The following is a 17,062-nucleotide window of genomic DNA, read 5'->3' as shown; positions in this document are numbered from 1 at the left end:
ACACTGACTCCAACTTCGCCCTGCAGCTCCACGCCATGAATCACTGCTCACCACCTTCGAAGCAGGCCTTCACACTGAGGTGGTCCCTCACAGCAGAGAGGCAGCGCTGGGTTTGGGTGGGCATCCAGCCAGCTTTGACCTTCCAACATGTGAACTCGAGCATGAAATCACTGCCCACACACAAGTCTCAGTGACCTGTCATCTTCTCTTCTCTCCAACCAAAATGTTACTCTTACATATTCTGTGCAACTGTAGCTCCATAGTAATTGATTTGTGTTGACATCCATGTTGCTGGTTGGGCCGCTGCCTTGGTCTCGACTCATATTTGTCCCAGCGAGCTTTGGATGGATTTCCATGACATTCGTCATCTGACCTTGAAGGGCCTGTGACTTTTCCTCCAGTGACACCATGAGGTTGATATTTGTGGTTTTTCTTAGGATTATATTTTGGTAATTTTGTCTTCACCTGACAGTTAAAATGCATATCAAATACCATGTGTTAAATTTACCTAAATCTTCAACAAATCTTAACATAGATGTCATTAATATTAACACATAGGTTATTTGTGAATTACAATGATTTAAGTAGATTGTGGCTTTTAGCTTCTAGCTTAGCTCTTGTTTTACTTATACTAGGTCTGCTAACAGGAGATGAGACAACTCTAGACGCACATAGGCTTAAATATTAGAAGCACTAGCCTGTACATAGTTACATGTAGCTAGCAGTCATCTTACCACTTACCTTAGACTTATTTGCAGATAAAATTAAATATATTTTTCCAGATAGATCTTTTTCACAGGAGACGCTGTGGTTTGTCAAAGGAGGAAAAGCACAGGTGTAATTGGGGTCATTAAAAACAACTGAATTATATTTAGGTGGGCAAGCTCCAGGGTCATGGTGTTATACACACTGGCTCACTGTCACAGAATTACTGGGACACTTCATGGAGCCGTTAATCAGCTGCTCTTTTCCCACCATGACAGGTCAAAACGTCTGCAGTGAAAAAGGACCATTGATTCTGAGTAGCCTACTCTCGGCTGGCTTCTCTATTTCTGAAAAAAAAAGAAGAAGAAACTCTAACAGGAGTTCTGCAGTATTTCAAAACTGAAATTCAGTCTATAAACTCCACAGAAATGGCTTCTTAGGTTTTCCACATGACTTAATGAACACAGAAATCGTAATTCGTGGCAAAACTTGCTTTAAGCCTCCACCATTCAAACGTCATATTTGACACCACAGAGCACAGATTTCTCTGTGGTTTGGGGATTATCTTGTGACGGTAATTTGTACTCTTGAAAAATTCAGGTTTGGCCAGGGCTTGTCCACAAAATGTGTTTTTGCTTTGCCTCTGTGGGCAGCTGTGGCACTTTAATCACTCTGCACCAAGGTGACCATGAAACACTCTGGGACCCAGTGCAACATTAGCCTTCATCCTTTAACTCTTTATAAAATATACACATGTCCATATATTTTGCCTTGTTGGTCCCTCATGCAAATGATTTATGTTTTGTGCTTGTCAGGAGTATTTGGTAGACGATACAGTGTGAGTTAGACATTGCTGTTTTTTTTGTTTTTATTAACTATTGATTTTTAATTTTGTTTATTTCTTAAATGGGTTAGAAATGTTTAATTTATGTTAAAGTGCAATATGTAGTTTTCTCCACAGGGAATTTATAGTAAATATGTGACAGTCAGTAATGGACGGAAAAGACCATACATTAAATAGGGATAAACATGATATTTTTGAGCACTCTTAAAATGCAGCCACACATTTTCCCTCACTTACACATAAATTTGTCTAAGCCCTTTCACATCATGAACATTGACTCAGCTCCCTGGTGGGAGGGAATCTGGAGGTCTGAGAAACTCAAGACCTCATGGCGACACACCACTCAGCCATCATAAGCACTTAAGGTCTTTTCAAAACACTGCAGCGATGTTTACTATTGGCTCCGTGCGAACAAAAGCTGAGCCCTGGTGTCTCAGCACTAACAAGGCCCTTCTGAGAGCGAGAGGGGAAATATAAGCCGGCCTGTGCTTTCCACTTCATTTCCTGGCTGGTAAGAGCCTGTTTCCTGTGCATCAGCCTAAACATGGCATTTCACCGGAGGTACTCTGCCACTTGTCCCCATGAGTTCACCCCCCCTCCTCCTCCATTTTTGACTCTCAGCTGCAAACAATTTATTTTCGAGACGCAGTGAGTAACAGTTTCCAGATTAGCCCCTGATAGGATTCAAATTGAAAATGACATTTTGGAGGATGGTCAATGTAAATCAGCTTCATGTTTTGTCAGGCGCAGGCAATGATTCAAACCAAGGGAGTGGTTGTGGTTTTTCAGTCCTCTATACCAATGTGTGGAAAACAAGCTATGGAAACAAATTTTCACACCCAGCAACTATTTCATGGAGAATATAAAACTGTCCACTCGAGGAAGAGCTGTCTTGCCTACAGACAGAGGTGGCTTTGATTTAGATGATGTCAGACTTGTGTGCTGCAAATGTGGGACAAATTTTATGTTTTTTTCCTTTTGAATGAAAAATGATGAAGGGTTTGACATTTAGGGATGATGTAGAAGAAAGGTATCACAAAGATCTCGGCCAGTTCAGGTTGAGTATGTCGTCTGACTGTGTTGGAAGACAAAGCTGTTCGTAGCTGAATGTTCACGCTTAAAGGCAGGGTAATGGAGCCTGTCATGGAGAGTGACGAGATCATTTTTAAACATACCGCTGGGTCCAAAAGACTTTTGCAACTAAGTTTTCTTTTTCTTTTTTTTTCTTTCTTTTTTTACATATATTTATTTATGTTTATATAACTATTATATATAATATATTTGTATAGCCTATATACTTTTTTGTTTTGCATATAAAGATAAAAGCTGTACAGTGTTTTCTGATCTGTAGAGCTGTTTTAAGTTAGATTAACAATTTAAAGAGAGTGTAAAATGGGAAGGTAAGAAACTAACAACTAGCTCACTTCTGCAGACCTGTCCAGTCCCCTTTAATTGTACAGATATAAAAGTGGTTATTAATATCCTCATCTAACTCTCTGAAAAAAAAGTGTCTCAATACAATGCTAACATACTGGTCAAACTTCTGTTAATGTCTGTTTTACTTTCAGTGTAACTTTCATATGAGTTCAGCTGCAGCCATGTGGTCAGGAATCACTTTCTAGCACAAAACATACAAGTTAGTGCATTTTTCCAACTACCAACCTTTTTAAATTGTATTTTCAACTGAACGTGATCAAAAACAAATACACATTTTCAAGCCTTATACTTCAGTATCTAACACCAAATCTAGACTCTTCACTGTGTGAATAGTCTATCAGCTGCTGTGACCTGTCTCCATCAATTATCCAGATTTCACCACAGTGTGCTCTGAGCCTTTGTTCAGAGTTTGCAGGGTAATTACTGGCAGGACCTGCTTAAAGCTGTTATTTTCCAGATGGCATGCAGGCAAGACTGTGGAGCTGGTAAGTCCCACCATGTGCTGACACTGGACCCTATATAGTGAGCACTTAGCCTTCAGATGGCATGGAGCTGCTATAGGCCTGGCTGAGCTGAAGTGGGTCATGGTCAAAGTGCTTTTGGCTGAGGAAGAAAAGCCTCTGATTCCCAGGATCCAAAAAGCAAATGCTCTATATTTGAGGGGGAAAAGTCTTGCGTCCAGACCCGTGCAGATCAGACACCGGCTTTGATTGCAGATGGGCCAGCTTCCTGCAGCCAGAGGCGAGAGGCGGGGGTGCAGGGTTTAAGAGTTTGAATCCTGATTGGATGTGGAGCAGAACTAAAGTTGAAAGCGTACAGATGTGAGAGAGAGAGAAAGAGCACAAGGTCAACAGACTGGATTCGGTGGTTTGTGGAACTGCACTTGATAAGAGTCGACAGTCAGCAGCTGCACAGTGACAAGGAGATTTTCCAAGGCAAAGGTCTTTGCACCACTCGAGGCTGAGACACTGCTCAGCTGTCTATTTGCTGAAAAGTGCACTGGGAGTCAGGCTATTGTTATAGCTCTCATATTTAGGTGATGAACACAGCACATAGAAGAGGTTACTATAAATCCATCTGTATCCATGCGTGTGCCTTATCAATCTTCTCATCAAACGTAAGCTAACCAACATATTTCACAAAGTGCTAAATTTTTCCTTTGAGGCAGCTCTATTGATGAGTTTGTATGGTCACTGAGAATTCAAATGAAAGCTTTGACTTCGCCCCTTCCCATCAAGTTGAGCCACATCAAGGGGAGAGTTCCTAGTCTGGGTTGACTGACTGGGTGGTGATAGGCAGCTGTGAAAGGGAACACTTAACATTGAGAGAAACTGAGATGGAAGGGGATGTGTGACAAAGACCCACAAGAAAGCAAACAATCCCCTTTGTAGACAACAGCAGTCATCCATCAAAAGTCTGTAACTGTGAGTGTTTGCCTCAAATTACATTACAAAAATCATGATTATGATCATCGCCCATTACAAAAATGTCACTTTTAGGGCAAAGCAACATTCGACTCTTCAGACAAAATAAAAAAAAATCGTTAAGATGATAACAATTTGGGATTCTTGGGTTCTTGTTTATTAAGCGTTGCCTGTTAGCTACCAGAATTGGAGATATAAGATGAATTTCATAATATTCAAAGGAATTAATACGTGAACATTGTCTCTGTAGAAGCCTTAGACACATTCCTCCATTTCCCTCTGAAACGACTTAATTTACCTTTAATCCAGTTTAACTCTGCCCCAAGTCAACTTGTTGCAGCAGCCACCAAACTCAGAAGAACAAAACATTTGCACAGAGAAAGGAAAGAAAAGTCAAGAGAGTGGCAAACTGAGGAACGGGGTGAATAGTGTTTATAGGTTCAAAGGCGATCTTTATCCGTTCAACTCTTATCCATTCACTTGGTGCCACATCAGCCCCCAGGGAAATAGGAGTTTCTTGTCATTGGCGCTATTCATCTGTCAATCAGACCGTCACAGGATCCTATGGGCTCCATGTTGTGGAGCGGGAACTCCCAGCCAAGAGGGACATGGGTGAAGTCAGCACCTGTTTAGACTGGCAACAAAACCACCACCAGTGTCTGAGCAGTAATGAAGCTGCATCATCTTCTGTGGCCCGGCTGATCCTCACATTTCACTCACTTGTCCGTGTTCCACTTGTATGATAAATTAATTGATTTGTTTTTTCAATGCCATAAGATCGACAGCACCACAGATTCAAATCTCTGGCACTACAGCTACATCTCAGAGAGTACGATTAGGACTCTCCATAAAGACATTGTGGTGGAGATCAGCTGTTTCCTAGACATCATGTTCTTCAGATGCTACATGTTGGCTAGAAAGCACACAGTTTCACTCCAGGCCATATCTGTGATATATCATTATGACCTTCAGCAACACATGCGGCTACTACAAATGACTAACATATGGCACATGCATATGGAAGAACTTTGCTGGAATATGACCAGCCCTTAAGAACTTAAATATAATGCTATTTTTTCAAAGTAGTAGACTTGTTCGTTTCTAGTTTCAGAATAAAAAAATAAAAAAGACATGTGTCACTTGCTTACAGAGTATTCAACAGTAACCCGATTGTTTTTGTTTCTTGCAAATTACTTTATGTGGCTTTGGTGATTAGTGACAATAACAACAATTAGAGTGATTTTAACTTATTGTTGAGTTGATGACTGCCTGTGAACTAAATTGCCTCTCGCAGACTTCAAAGCTAAGTTTTTTCTCCTCTAACTCCGCAACAGAAAATCCCGACTTAAAGTCTACTGTCTGACTTTTTTCAGAGCTTTCAACTCGATCCAAGCCTTCAGTTGTCAGATGCATCTGTTGTGAGCTCAGTAGCTGTTGATATTTTACACATACCACTTCCAGTTGGTGTTGGGTAAAAGGCTGCACTTCCTGTTATCCGAAATCGTTTGAGAAAACAATTCCAACTCACAATCCTAGAAAATCTGTTACTTCAGACACAAACATTGTTCTCTCAAATCTTTTAAACTATACATGTAGTGAAAACACACACACTAGACATATTCCTATACTGTATTAACTTCCAGTAACTCTATCAACACAAAGCATGTAACTACTCCCCTCCAGCCCTCTATGCCAGAACAAGGTATAGAATAACATGGGGAAAAGCATCTCAGGACACGATAAGTGCTCCGAAACACGAGACAGATTTCCGCAAGCAAACCCAGGTGGTCTGCTGTCCTGTGTCCTCATGAAAAGACGCTTTTTTTTTTTTTTTTTTTTACACACACAGAGGACATAAGCTGCCCTAGAGCCTGTCACACCAGAGCCAGGTGTTTTCACTATGTGTGACTCTGAATATGATCTGAAGACAGTGAGGAGCTGATGAAGGCGCAGTAAGTCATCTCAGCATGTCATACTGCTGTCCCGGCTATGGCTGTAATATGTGGGGATGATCACTGAGAAAATATGCAGTCAATCAATCAATCAATCAATCAGCAGTGATGATGTAAATCACTTTCTCTCTGGACGGGCCATCTACATTACTGTTACACTGAACACTGCACCCCATACAACTGGATTAACACTGGCTAAGAATAACAGGGCCAGCTTGAATGTCCTCGTGCTGGCTGTAACCCTAGAGCCTCTGGGTGGTACTGAGGGAACGCCAGGGGCCCTCCACGTGAAAAGGGGTCCAGTCAGGCTTGGCCTGAGTCACACAGACCACTACTCTCTCCATCCACAGCCCCTCACAGCAGGAACCAGCCATCTGGACTCATTTCTGCTCTGACAGGGTGGCTCTCAAGGCCCATCTGTATGAGGGCTACACTCACCGTGGGCCCCAGGAATGTGCCTGTCTAGGCGGAGACTGAGTAGATTTAGGGGATGGCGGCACAACGCGATATATCTTTTCACTGTGCACTCTGGAACATGTCATTTCATCAACATCTGTATTTCATTTTAGTGCCCTGGTCAATCTTAGGTTGAGTCCATTTTAGGCACAAAAAAAGGCTTCAAATCACTTCATTATTGCCTGTTGTTGAGTTGTTTAAGCTAGAAATATACAAAAAACAAAACGTTTTTTTCAAACATCTGAAATATTCCCTTAATTCCCTTAAAATCAATGATTAAAAAAACAAAATCACTTAAAGTTAAGGATGTAGAAATTACAGCAATTATTGTTTGTTTGTTTGTTTTTATGTTTGCCTTGTTGTGTTACTAAGCTGAAATAACCTGCTTCCTCAGGTTTGGTTATGAGAACCCAAAATGATCCATAATGAAGCAAAGTAGTAAATCCAGACAGGACCTCGCTGCATTACTGCCATTCCCTCACCTACAACGACAACTCAACCCTATTAGCTGTTTGGTTACTATGGAAACTAGTACTAAAACGGCAAAAGAGCTGATGGGATGGGGTCAGAGGGCAACAGCATGCAGGACGTAGCAGCCATGGCAGATAACTAGCATGTGACTTGCCTTGGTTTTTGAATCTATACGCATACCCAAACCCAAACAGATAAAGATGTAGTTGCTGTGTCTTCATACACAATTTATAAGTTGTAACTAACAGCATTATTGACGGTTAATACATAATACAGTTCATCTGTCTTGCTCTTTTTCCCTCTCTCTCTCTCCATACACACACACACACACACACACACACACACACACACACACACACACACACACACACACACACACACACACACACACACACACACACACACACACACACACACACACATATATATATTTATATATACTTATAGACATAATTTGGTGTGGAAAGAGATGCCAATTTGAAGTGAGAACTGCTGTGAGCAAAGAAAGAAAGTGGTGTTTAGTTGTTGAGAAAATCTTCAACATAGTGTTAATAATTAATCACAGATGAAAACAAGCTTTATCAATAGAGAATCTGCTATTTCTTAGAATCAAACAATAGTCACCATATACTTGAACTTCCCTCTGCACATGGGAGGAACATGGAGCACATGTGGCAGGTCCAAATGGCCAAACATTGATTTGCAACCTGCACAGGACCTGTGTCCCGTCCCCACTGAGACTGTGATCAATGAGCTTCTTTTTCTGAGGACGATACACCCCACATTCATCTTCTGTGCAGACATCTCACTGAAGCCTTTCCACTGAAACCACTTTTAATCACATCCCCAGGGCCTCCCCAGTGTTTTCTTGCTGGATATGAATCTGAGGTATTAATTCTCAGGACTGTGAAAGATCACCATGTGCTGCAGTTACTAGTGTAGGTAAACATGTATCTGTGTTACCGTCCTGTAATGTTGCTATGGCACTCCATATGCGCTCAGTGTTACATAATGCTGCCTTGAGGATGAAATAGAATAAGAGACAACAGAGCATCAGTGGCACTTTCGACGTGAATCCACCTTCTGGCGCACAAGCTTTTGTTCTGCTGCCTTTTGCTGTGAGCTTTCCTGCATAAATCCACTCCCCGTAGTTAAACAGGGGAGCAGGAGCACGGAGCTTGTGGTGGCCTGCTGAAGCTGCAGGTCCAGTATGAGCAAGCAGCGTCTCCCTGTGGTGAGTTACAGAACAGTTGTGAAATAACTGGTGGAAGAAAAAGGTAAACTTGGTAAAATGGGAGGGTCTGTTAGTAGTGCTTTTCAGGCCAATCAGCAGCTTTGGAGTTTCTCATTGGCTGAATGGGAGCTGTCAATCAAATCCTCTGGGGGCTGTTTCTCTGGGAGCTCCTCAGTGTGGTGTAGGAGGTTGTGGAGAAAAGATCTTCTCCCTGAAAACCATATTGTAGCAGGAGTATTGACAGCTCTTCCATTTAATTAAATTAATTTAATTAAATGGAAGAGCTGTAATTTAATTAAAGTACCATTGTTTGGTTTAGTTTAGTTTAGTTTAGTTTAGTTTATTTATTTATTTCATTCATTGATCGAGCATAAAAACAAAAAATAAAATAAACAATGACAATACTGTAACTCTTGAATGAAAGGGGGCAGAAAGAAGCAAACTTATATTGTCTACCCCTTGTTACAAAGAATGAATTCACAAATTAGATAGGAGCTACATCCAAGCAAAGAAAAAATGGAAGTAGAAGAAGAAAAACATCAACAAACAACGTTTACAACAAAAGTGACATAAAATAAATTGAACGGCTGCAGCCCAGCCAGCTACTCATCATCTTAGTACATTTCTATTAAGTGTTGACATGCTACATGCAGTATAGACACACATATATGAATTTACTATCACATGAATTGTGAAAATACTAAAGAACACTTTAGTAAGAAAAAGTAATGCCAGCAGCAACTCTCAGTAAAAGTAAAGGTTCTCAGTATTGCAGAATTGCCCCATTCTGGGAAATAATATTTTCATTATAGATATTTTGAATGTGGTTACTGATGCATAAAATGTCTTTTTTAATATTATCATAGTGGACTTGATTTAACTGACTCGTGTATGTAAGTAAATTGTAACTGCAATGACAAACTAAATGTAGCCAAGAAAAAAATGTGTTGTAGCAAGTACTAACACATTAAGATCATAATTTATATATTATATAAATTATAATATAATATAATATGATATAAATGGTGATGCATCTAATACCAAAAGGTGATCCTATGATTATATTTTATAATTTATGTTTTGTTGTGTTTTATTTATTTATTTTTATTACTATTATAATGGCATTTGTTTGTTTACTTTTTGGATTCACTTGAATCTGTTTACAATCTGGAGAGCTTTGCTGTTTTTTGTTTTGTTTGTTTGTTTCTTGTTGCAGCCTCCAAATGAATGTTCCGCCTCCATGTTTGCCTCCACTGACAACGATCCAAGAGATCAAAGCATAAAACATTTGTGCCAGTCTTTAATGCCAGCGAGGATGTGCCAAGCGCACACGGTCCCCTGCCATACCCAGCTGACGCCCATGGGTGGCAGGGCTGTTCCGGACCACTGGACGGGGAGGGGTGGGAGTGTGGGGGGACGGCCGAGCGGACTCCTCTCTGATTGGTCGGCGGCGTGCGCGTCCCCGTCGTCTCCTCCCGGTTTTCCTGGCATGACCTTTTCCCTTGGCAACCACTTCCTCCGAGCATCCACGGCCATCTTTAATCTGAAGTCATTCATGAAAAAGTTGTTTCGCTCATGTAAACAAGACGAACGACACATTTTGCGCACAAAGCGGCATCGCCAGGCGCTGTGTGCATGTGTAGTTTCCAGCGACAGGCTCCACAGCAGAGCAGAGCACAGCGGAGCACAGCGGAGCGGAGCAGCAGGCTGTCCGCCGAGATTAAGTAAACACCGAGAGCGTACGTGCATATTGTTCATTATAGCGCGCTGTGCATCACACAGACACGTTTTCACTCCTGTTTACAAGCTGCTGTCTGCACAATATACTCCTAACTAACAGTATGAGTGAATAGCACACGTGTGTAGGTAGTAACGTGTTGCGTTTTACTGGAGTAGTGGTGTGATGTGGAAACAAAACAGCAGGTGGAGCGCTGTATTAAGCCTACGGATCATTGTCTGAAGGGCACAGCTGAGCACTAACCACTGCCAATGTTCTTGTAGTGCTAAATAATCCTGTGGGTAGAGTGGTTATTTTCTGAAGCCAGTGTGGAGTTTTAAAAAACAAAATAGACACTTTTGTGTTGTGTTTTCGTGTTGTATGTGAATGGGCAGACGGTAGAGCAGGCTGGTTGTTATCCATTTCCTGCTTCTGTTCCATGGCAGGATGAGAAAGAAGCAGACTGCCAAGCAGAGGAAGACTGAGGAGACCACAGTTGTCCAGGAGTTTGTGGTTGAAAAAATAATCCGCCGTAGGGTCTCTAATGGGAGAGTGGAGTACTTTCTGAAGTGGAAAGGCTTCACAGAGTGAGTGATGTTGCAGAATCAAACAAATATGTGTTTTACAATTTACTTCTTCTTTTTTGTTCTTCTTTTTTTGTTTCTGCATGATTATTAAAGTGTGTCACGTTTACAGTGCAGAAAACACGTGGGAGCCTCAGGACAATCTGGACTGTCCTGAGCTAATTGAAGAGTTCCTGAGAAACATGCATTTGTCAGGGGGAAATGAGGAAGAGCAAAATGAACAGGAGTTTGTTCCCAAAGAAGAAATGACAGAGCAGGAGACGGAAATTGTGAGTATGTGGGAGCAGCAGTGCTGGCATGTCTGGAGATGTAGTTGTTTCCATGTTATTTACAGAAGATCTGCACCTAAATCTGTAAAAAAAAAGGGGGGGGGGGGATCCCATTATTACATCATACTTACTGTAACATAGTGCAGTGCATCAGACCATGATGGCAGACTGTGTTCCTAATTTTAACAGTTGTAATGCTGAATGAGGCTAAATGGCATGTGAATGTGGTTAGTTTCACAATACCCATGAAAGTGAAAGTAGTTTAGTTTCCCTTTTTCACATGGGGAGACACACACAGCTAATGAAGTCTGTCTTCAAACGCGGATGTCATCTTTTCTCCTGACTGCTGAACCTTTGTCCTTTTTGTCTCTCTCTCTCTCTCTCTGCCTCCTGTATGCAGTCTCAGCGGCAGGCTCACACTTTGCAGAGCGACAGCGACGTCCTCAAGCCAAATGATGAGCAGCCAGACGCACCCACTAACCTCAGCACTTACCTCGAGCCTGAATGCATCATCGGCTCCACAGACCGACAGGGAGAGCTCATGTTCCTCGTCAAATGGTAACTGCACCGCTTCCCTTTTTTCTCTGTCCTTGAACGAAAGCCAGGGGTTGGGTAAATGTTTGCCTGACGGTAAAAGTCGCACTTGTTCAAACCTCATGTTCAGACTGTGGCAAAGATGACAAAGCAGGAGGCGTTAGGTTTTACGAGGGGTGTTACATCTTGTTGTTGTTGGTATAAAATTGTCAAACATGTAATGTGGATATATCATTTACTAAGGAGGCTCAGTTATGACAACACTGCTATTGACAACACTGCTATTGACAACCCAGTGAAAACATTTCCTGGGTTAGTTGTTTATGGAGTACTAAATCGTACTAAAACACGTTCAAACATGTCTTGTATGGTCATAACAGGATGTTTAACGGCAGATTGCAGCTTTAAAATCTGCATGTCACGGGAAGTGAAACACACCCTGTGAAAACAGTTCCATAATGTAGTCTAGGGTTTTGATCTCATTTTGGACTTGGAAACTATAGAAAGTTCACAGAAATGTAGCATCACAAAAAGATGTGGATATGTAGCATGTATACAGTGTCTAAAAGCCAAACATGGCAAGAAGTCCTTTAACCAGTGCAGCTGAATACATGCATGCAAACATTTCTTATGAATGTCTATAATGTATGTAAAAGTATTTCTGCTCATTGTCAAAAAAAGATATGATTGCAATTGGATGACTTTGCTGCATTGTAGCAGCAGTGTTTTCTGCCCGAGAAAACATCTAACTTGTTACTCATCCAGTGCTTAAAGAGGAACTATGCAGGATTTGTAGCTTAACTAAGCTACATTTTTACCTTAATTAGAGTGGGAATTGGAGTGATGGTTTAATAAATGGCTTAACTTGTTCCAAGGGAGCATGGAGGCTCTCTGCCTTCCACGTGCGTGTCACTTATTGCGTCTCTTGGCTGAAAAACAACCGCCCTGATGTCCCAGCACTCGTCTCTCGCTCTATTGATTGCTTTCTCGCTGGCTTTGTTGTAAACAAATGCACATGGTCAGGACAAGGGTTAACAAAACAGCGGAAAAGTGACCGGACTTACATAGTTCCTCTTTAAACTAACAGGACCCCACTAACCAGCTATGCATTATGGGAACTCTAAGATCTAGTGCTTGGGAGCTTGATCGTTACAAGAGGCTTAATGTCAATAGAAACTGTCCTCTGCTGTCCCCAGACTTTGTGGAAATTGAATACTAAATAGCTGCTTAGTCCCTTTAAGTGAGAATAACTGGCAGGAATCAGCTTCCACCCAAACATCTTGCATACCGTACATTAAAAGTAGGAGACAGCCTTTTTTAAAAATGTTTTCCTTCTGCTGTTTGTTTCCCCGCAGGAAGAACTCTGATGACGTGGCCCTACTGCCGGCCCGCGAAGCCAGCGCCAGGTGTCCCCAGGTAGTCATCGACTTCTACGAGCAGAAGCTGACCTGGCACTGCGGAGACGAGGAGCAGTGAAGTGTGTGTGTGTGTGTGTGTGTGTGTGTGTGTGTGTGTGTGTGTGTGTACGGAGAAAAACTGGTAAACAGCTGCGCTCTCACCTAAAGCTTAGTTTAACCTCCAACGTGTGTCCTCCTTCAGCTGACATTAGAGGCACACTGTGAAAATTACATCCCGCAGCAGGTGGAGCTCCAGACTCTGGTGGGAGCGAGCGCCTCAGCGGAGATGGATTTTAAGGGCTCTCAGTCCCGTGGTGCTCAGTAAAGGTCACTGTGCCTTTTTTTTTGTGGAGGCTGCGATGGAGAGCAAAACTAACCTTTGCGTGGAGCAGCTGATTTGAGGTCAGACTAACCTGTAGCAGCTTTGGTCTTGTGTCATCATGTAGCTGACACAATCACTGTGGACATGTGTTTTGTTTTTAAGATTTATTGTTATATCGTAGTTTGTTACATATAGTCCTGTTTAGCCACAAGGATCTCCCACTGGGGGAGGCCTTTGACTGTTTAGTGTGTGATTTATATCTGGTATAGCAACACTGTTTGGGACATAAGTGCTGTCCAACCTGTACCTCCAGTCCATCTAGATTTTGGTTAGAGCTGAAGATTGTAGACATGTTGGTGGAACGTTTGTTCTTTGAACCTGTATTGTGCGAGGTGTGTCTCTGTATGACCCTTGTGGTTGATGTTAAGTATTTTGAAATGTTGCCCACCTTAAATTTCCCCAATCAGCTGCTACCGACCAAATGTTGTCTTTCTCATCTGTATTGAATTATAACTTTTTTTCCTTCTTTTTAAAAAAAAAAGACAATTATTTGGTGCTTTTACACAAAATGAGGTCCTTGAATAATTTCTCAATAAAAACGTAATGTATTAAGTAAATCAATAAGATTTACACACATTTGAAAAAAAATGTTTTGTGCACCTAACAATGGCAAATACGATTGTTACTGTAAATGTAGCACTTTAAATATGAGACTGTCCATTATGGAGGACATTGTCTTCCAATAGTTATACTGGCTTACGTATGTCCTGACTCGACATATCTCCCATGACTGTTATGGGACACTCAGCTGAACCTTCAACCTCCTAAAACACACCTGCTACTGAACTACTATAATAACTGTTGACCATGGATCTGTGAAGTCTCTGTGAATAAAAGAAACCTTTTTGTGACACTATTGATCCTTGTTTTGTTTTGTTTCTTAACCTTTAGATATTTTTCACATCAAATCAAGAGGTAGGAACATCACTTCAAGAAATGATGAGCTCTGGGTTTGGTATTCGCTGATCTTAAAGTGGGGAGGAGCTAATCTCAGTCTTGTGACTTTATTTTGAAACCTTTGTTCATGGACAGTAAAACTGGAAATAAAAGGCACCGGCTTAACGCTAAGTGCAGCAGTACCTGGCTTCACTCCTGGGATTGAGATTCAGGAAATTTGAATTATGAGAGAACAAGCTGAAAACTTTGTGAGTCAGGTAGGTCTGCAATTATAAATAAATATACTGTATATAAATCTGGTAGTTTACAAAGTTTGATATGTAATCTAAGGTGGACCTGTAAAATGCTACAAATTGCATTCAGAAACTTTGAATCCTTATACAGCCTTGACTGACAGCAAGCTTTCAAGTTTTCATTCTGAGCAATTCAGGATATTTGGTGGGATTTTCCAATCCTGACTTTAGTCATATTGGTCATAGCACTTCCTCTATCCGACAATAAAAACTTCCCCTTTTTTCTATAACTGTTCAGTGTTTCAGTGGCTGTCCTGTCTTCTCCATGCAGCAGGTCGTCAGTGTCTGGGTGCGGGACCCGCGGATACAAAAGAATGACTTCTGGCATGCCTTCATAGACTATGAGATTTGTTTACATGTAAGTAAAATGATAACCGGAAGTTGTTTTAATTGTTTCTCTGCATTTAAACGGTGGATCTTACTGTATTACTGTATGTGTGTGTGTGCTGCTGTAGACTGACAGCGTGTGCTTCACCAAGAAGATCTCAAGTGTGAGAAGGAGGTACAGTGAGTTTGTATGGCTCAGGCAAAAACTACAAGCAAATTCACTGCTGATGTAAGTATTGTAAAAAAAAAAAAAAAAAAATCTTTTAGGGAAAATTAAAACACATTTAGGCTACTTTAAAATCTCATGTTGAAATGAATTTGCTCAGTGGTTCCTGTTTTGTGTCTCTTTGCAGGGTCCAGTTACCAGTGCTGCCCCCCAAAAATCCTTTCTTCAGCCTGAACAACGCCCGACAGATCACTGAACGGATGAAAGGTCTCCAGAAGTTTTTGGAACAGTAAGAGTGACCTCATAGATCAATATGCTTGTGAACTTTGATATACTACAAACACACTTAACAAAACTGGTGAATCAGAGTTTCCATAAACACCAGCTGGCCACGTGACTGCTGTTTCCACATCACCAATACACAAAATGAAAGATAATGTTTACAGGAATTTTAATTTGTTTATTATTGGTTTATTACAGGATTGTCCAGAGCCCTCTGCTGCTGTCGGACAGCTGCTTGCACCTTTTCCTGCAATCGGGCCTCAGTGTGTCTAAGATAGAGGCCTGTGCTGCGGGAAGGACTCACTACTCTGTGGCGCAGGCCGTCCAGAGCTGCGGCCTGAGAAGATTCCACTATGACGAAGATCTGCAAAAGGACCTGAGCATGTGCTGCCCGTGTGACTCTGACTCAGACAGGTACTCTAATGTCATACTTTCTGCCTCGATCCCTAAAATAATGACACTGAATTTACTGAATTTACACACTATTTCCTAATTCCTGTTCTTGTTGCTCCAGCTCAGAGTGTCGAGATCCAGAGCCTCGGACGAAAGGTTTGCCGATTAACAAGGCACAGAGCTGCGCTTCACTCGACCTCATGGGAACCAGCCAGGAGGAAACCCTCAGCTCCTTGTTTGGTTCTATATGAAAACGTTTTTTGTTGGAGTCCATATACACCTACACCCCATACAACCTTGTGGATGTGTGATGAGGAAAGTCGCCTGTTACCCCCTCATATTGTCAATTTTTCCTCTAAATTATTATGCTCTAATTTAGGCTTGTTAGTTTGTAACCTGTACAGTAAACACATATCAAACCAATCCATAGTGTTGTTTACCAGTTATGTTGTGTCTGCACAGCTATAGAGTGGTTGCAACAATTTGCCTGAAGATGGCAGTGTTGTTGCATCCATCTATTTGTACCTGCTGTATCTGTCTGCTTAATAAACACACTTAAAGCATCATGGATTCATCTATAATGTGAAACAGGACAGATATGTGCAGATAACAATGTGATATCTTAAGCAGTGACAGGGTAAAGTCTCCCTGTGGCTGAACGTCCCCTCTTAATAAAGTGTACGGTGTGGCAAGCTTGTCATCCGGCGGCCACTGCAGTGCTTAGCAGTGTGACATGTGTAATAGGGTCTCTGCAGAGTTTTCAGACAGCCCCCTTGTCAGGTGCAGTGGCTGCTAGGGAAGTCCTGTGGGACGCCAATGGACTCGCTCCTGTCTGAGAGGGCCACCACGTAGACGGGGTTACACTGCTCCCCGTTGAACAAAATGCCAGCTGCACTGACAAGCCACCTTTTCTATCTGTCACTTTCACTTTGTATGTGTGCGAGTCTTTTCACCACAGTCACAAATCTGTGTGTGTGTGTGAGTTGTGAACACACGAGCTCCCACAGTGAGCAGCAAGAGGTAATGACCACAAAAACAGAGTGACGGCAAAGTCACATATCTGCACAGTTAATTAGATTAGCTTTGTCTCAGTGTAGCCGCTGTGATATTCATTATAAATTCAGAACGAGAGCGGACAAAAGGCGTCTGTTGGGGGTGGAGGGGGTGGGGGCATGGAGATGATGTCACCTTAGACCTGCACTGCTCTGAGCAGCAGAACAATTTGGACAGTAGGAAAGCCCACACAGTCAAACTGAAGAGGGAGAGGGGGGGTGGGTATGTGGGGGAATGGGGGGGGT

At 41.9% G+C, this 17,062-nt stretch overlaps 2 protein-coding genes across 6 annotated transcripts; both read left to right on the top strand.

Annotated features, from left to right (window-relative positions):
• Positions 1-10,030: 10,030 nt before the first annotated feature.
• On the top strand, positions 10,031-14,255 carry cbx3b (chromobox homolog 3b). Of its 2 annotated transcripts, none has more exons than XM_083989131.1 (5): positions 10,031-10,247; positions 10,687-10,827; positions 10,937-11,093; positions 11,494-11,651; positions 12,983-14,255. In XM_083989131.1, exons 1-5 carry the CDS (start codon positions 10,159-10,161, stop codon positions 13,101-13,103), a joined length of 666 nt encoding a protein of 221 aa, XP_083845257.1. In that variant the 5' UTR covers positions 10,031-10,158; the 3' UTR covers positions 13,104-14,255. The 2 variants fall into 2 exon arrangements, with proteins under 2 accessions (XP_083845257.1, XP_083845258.1); XM_083989132.1 differs by having other exon boundaries at positions 10,032-10,262.
• A 207-nt stretch (positions 14,256-14,462) lies between these two features.
• On the top strand, positions 14,463-16,320 carry snx10b (sorting nexin 10b). 4 transcript variants are annotated; one of them, XM_083989272.1, is made up of 6 exons: positions 14,463-14,560; positions 14,868-14,954; positions 15,052-15,152; positions 15,277-15,378; positions 15,570-15,785; positions 15,891-16,320. In XM_083989272.1, exons 1-6 carry the CDS (start codon positions 14,528-14,530, stop codon positions 15,931-15,933), a joined length of 582 nt encoding a protein of 193 aa, XP_083845398.1. In that variant the 5' UTR covers positions 14,463-14,527; the 3' UTR covers positions 15,934-16,320. The 4 variants fall into 4 exon arrangements, with proteins under 4 accessions (XP_083845398.1, XP_083845395.1, XP_083845396.1 ...); XM_083989269.1 differs by having other exon boundaries at positions 15,886-16,320; XM_083989270.1 differs by having other exon boundaries at positions 14,489-14,551; positions 15,886-16,320.
• The last annotated feature ends 742 nt before the right edge of the window (positions 16,321-17,062 follow it).

The sequence above is a fragment of the Trachurus trachurus genome (genome assembly GCF_905171665.1).
Source record: "Trachurus trachurus genome assembly, chromosome: 16".
Lineage (NCBI taxonomy): Eukaryota > Metazoa > Chordata > Actinopteri > Carangiformes > Carangidae > Trachurus > Trachurus trachurus.
Note: the sequence above shows the minus strand (reverse complement) of the source record. Positions and strands in the feature narration are given on the sequence as shown.

Bases quoted from the DNA above. Each gene is read 5' to 3' on its own strand.
- snx10b (XM_083989269.1), top strand. From the start codon at position 14,528: ATGAGAGAACAAGCTGAAAACTTTGTGAGTCAG. The intron at 15,379-15,569 runs GTAAGAGTGACC...GGTTTATTACAG, and splicing joins CTCCAGAAGTTTTTGGAACA to GATTGTCCAGAGCCCTCTGC. The intron at 15,786-15,885 runs GTACTCTAATGT...TTGTTGCTCCAG, and splicing joins TGTGACTCTGACTCAGACAG to CTCAGAGTGTCGAGATCCAG.
- cbx3b (XM_083989131.1), top strand. From the start codon at position 10,159: ATGTGTAGTTTCCAGCGACAGGCTCCACAGCAGAGCAGAGCACAGCGG. The intron at 10,248-10,686 runs GTAAACACCGAG...GTTCCATGGCAG, and splicing joins AGGCTGTCCGCCGAGATTAA to GATGAGAAAGAAGCAGACTG. The intron at 10,828-10,936 runs GTGAGTGATGTT...TCACGTTTACAG, and splicing joins AAGTGGAAAGGCTTCACAGA to TGCAGAAAACACGTGGGAGC.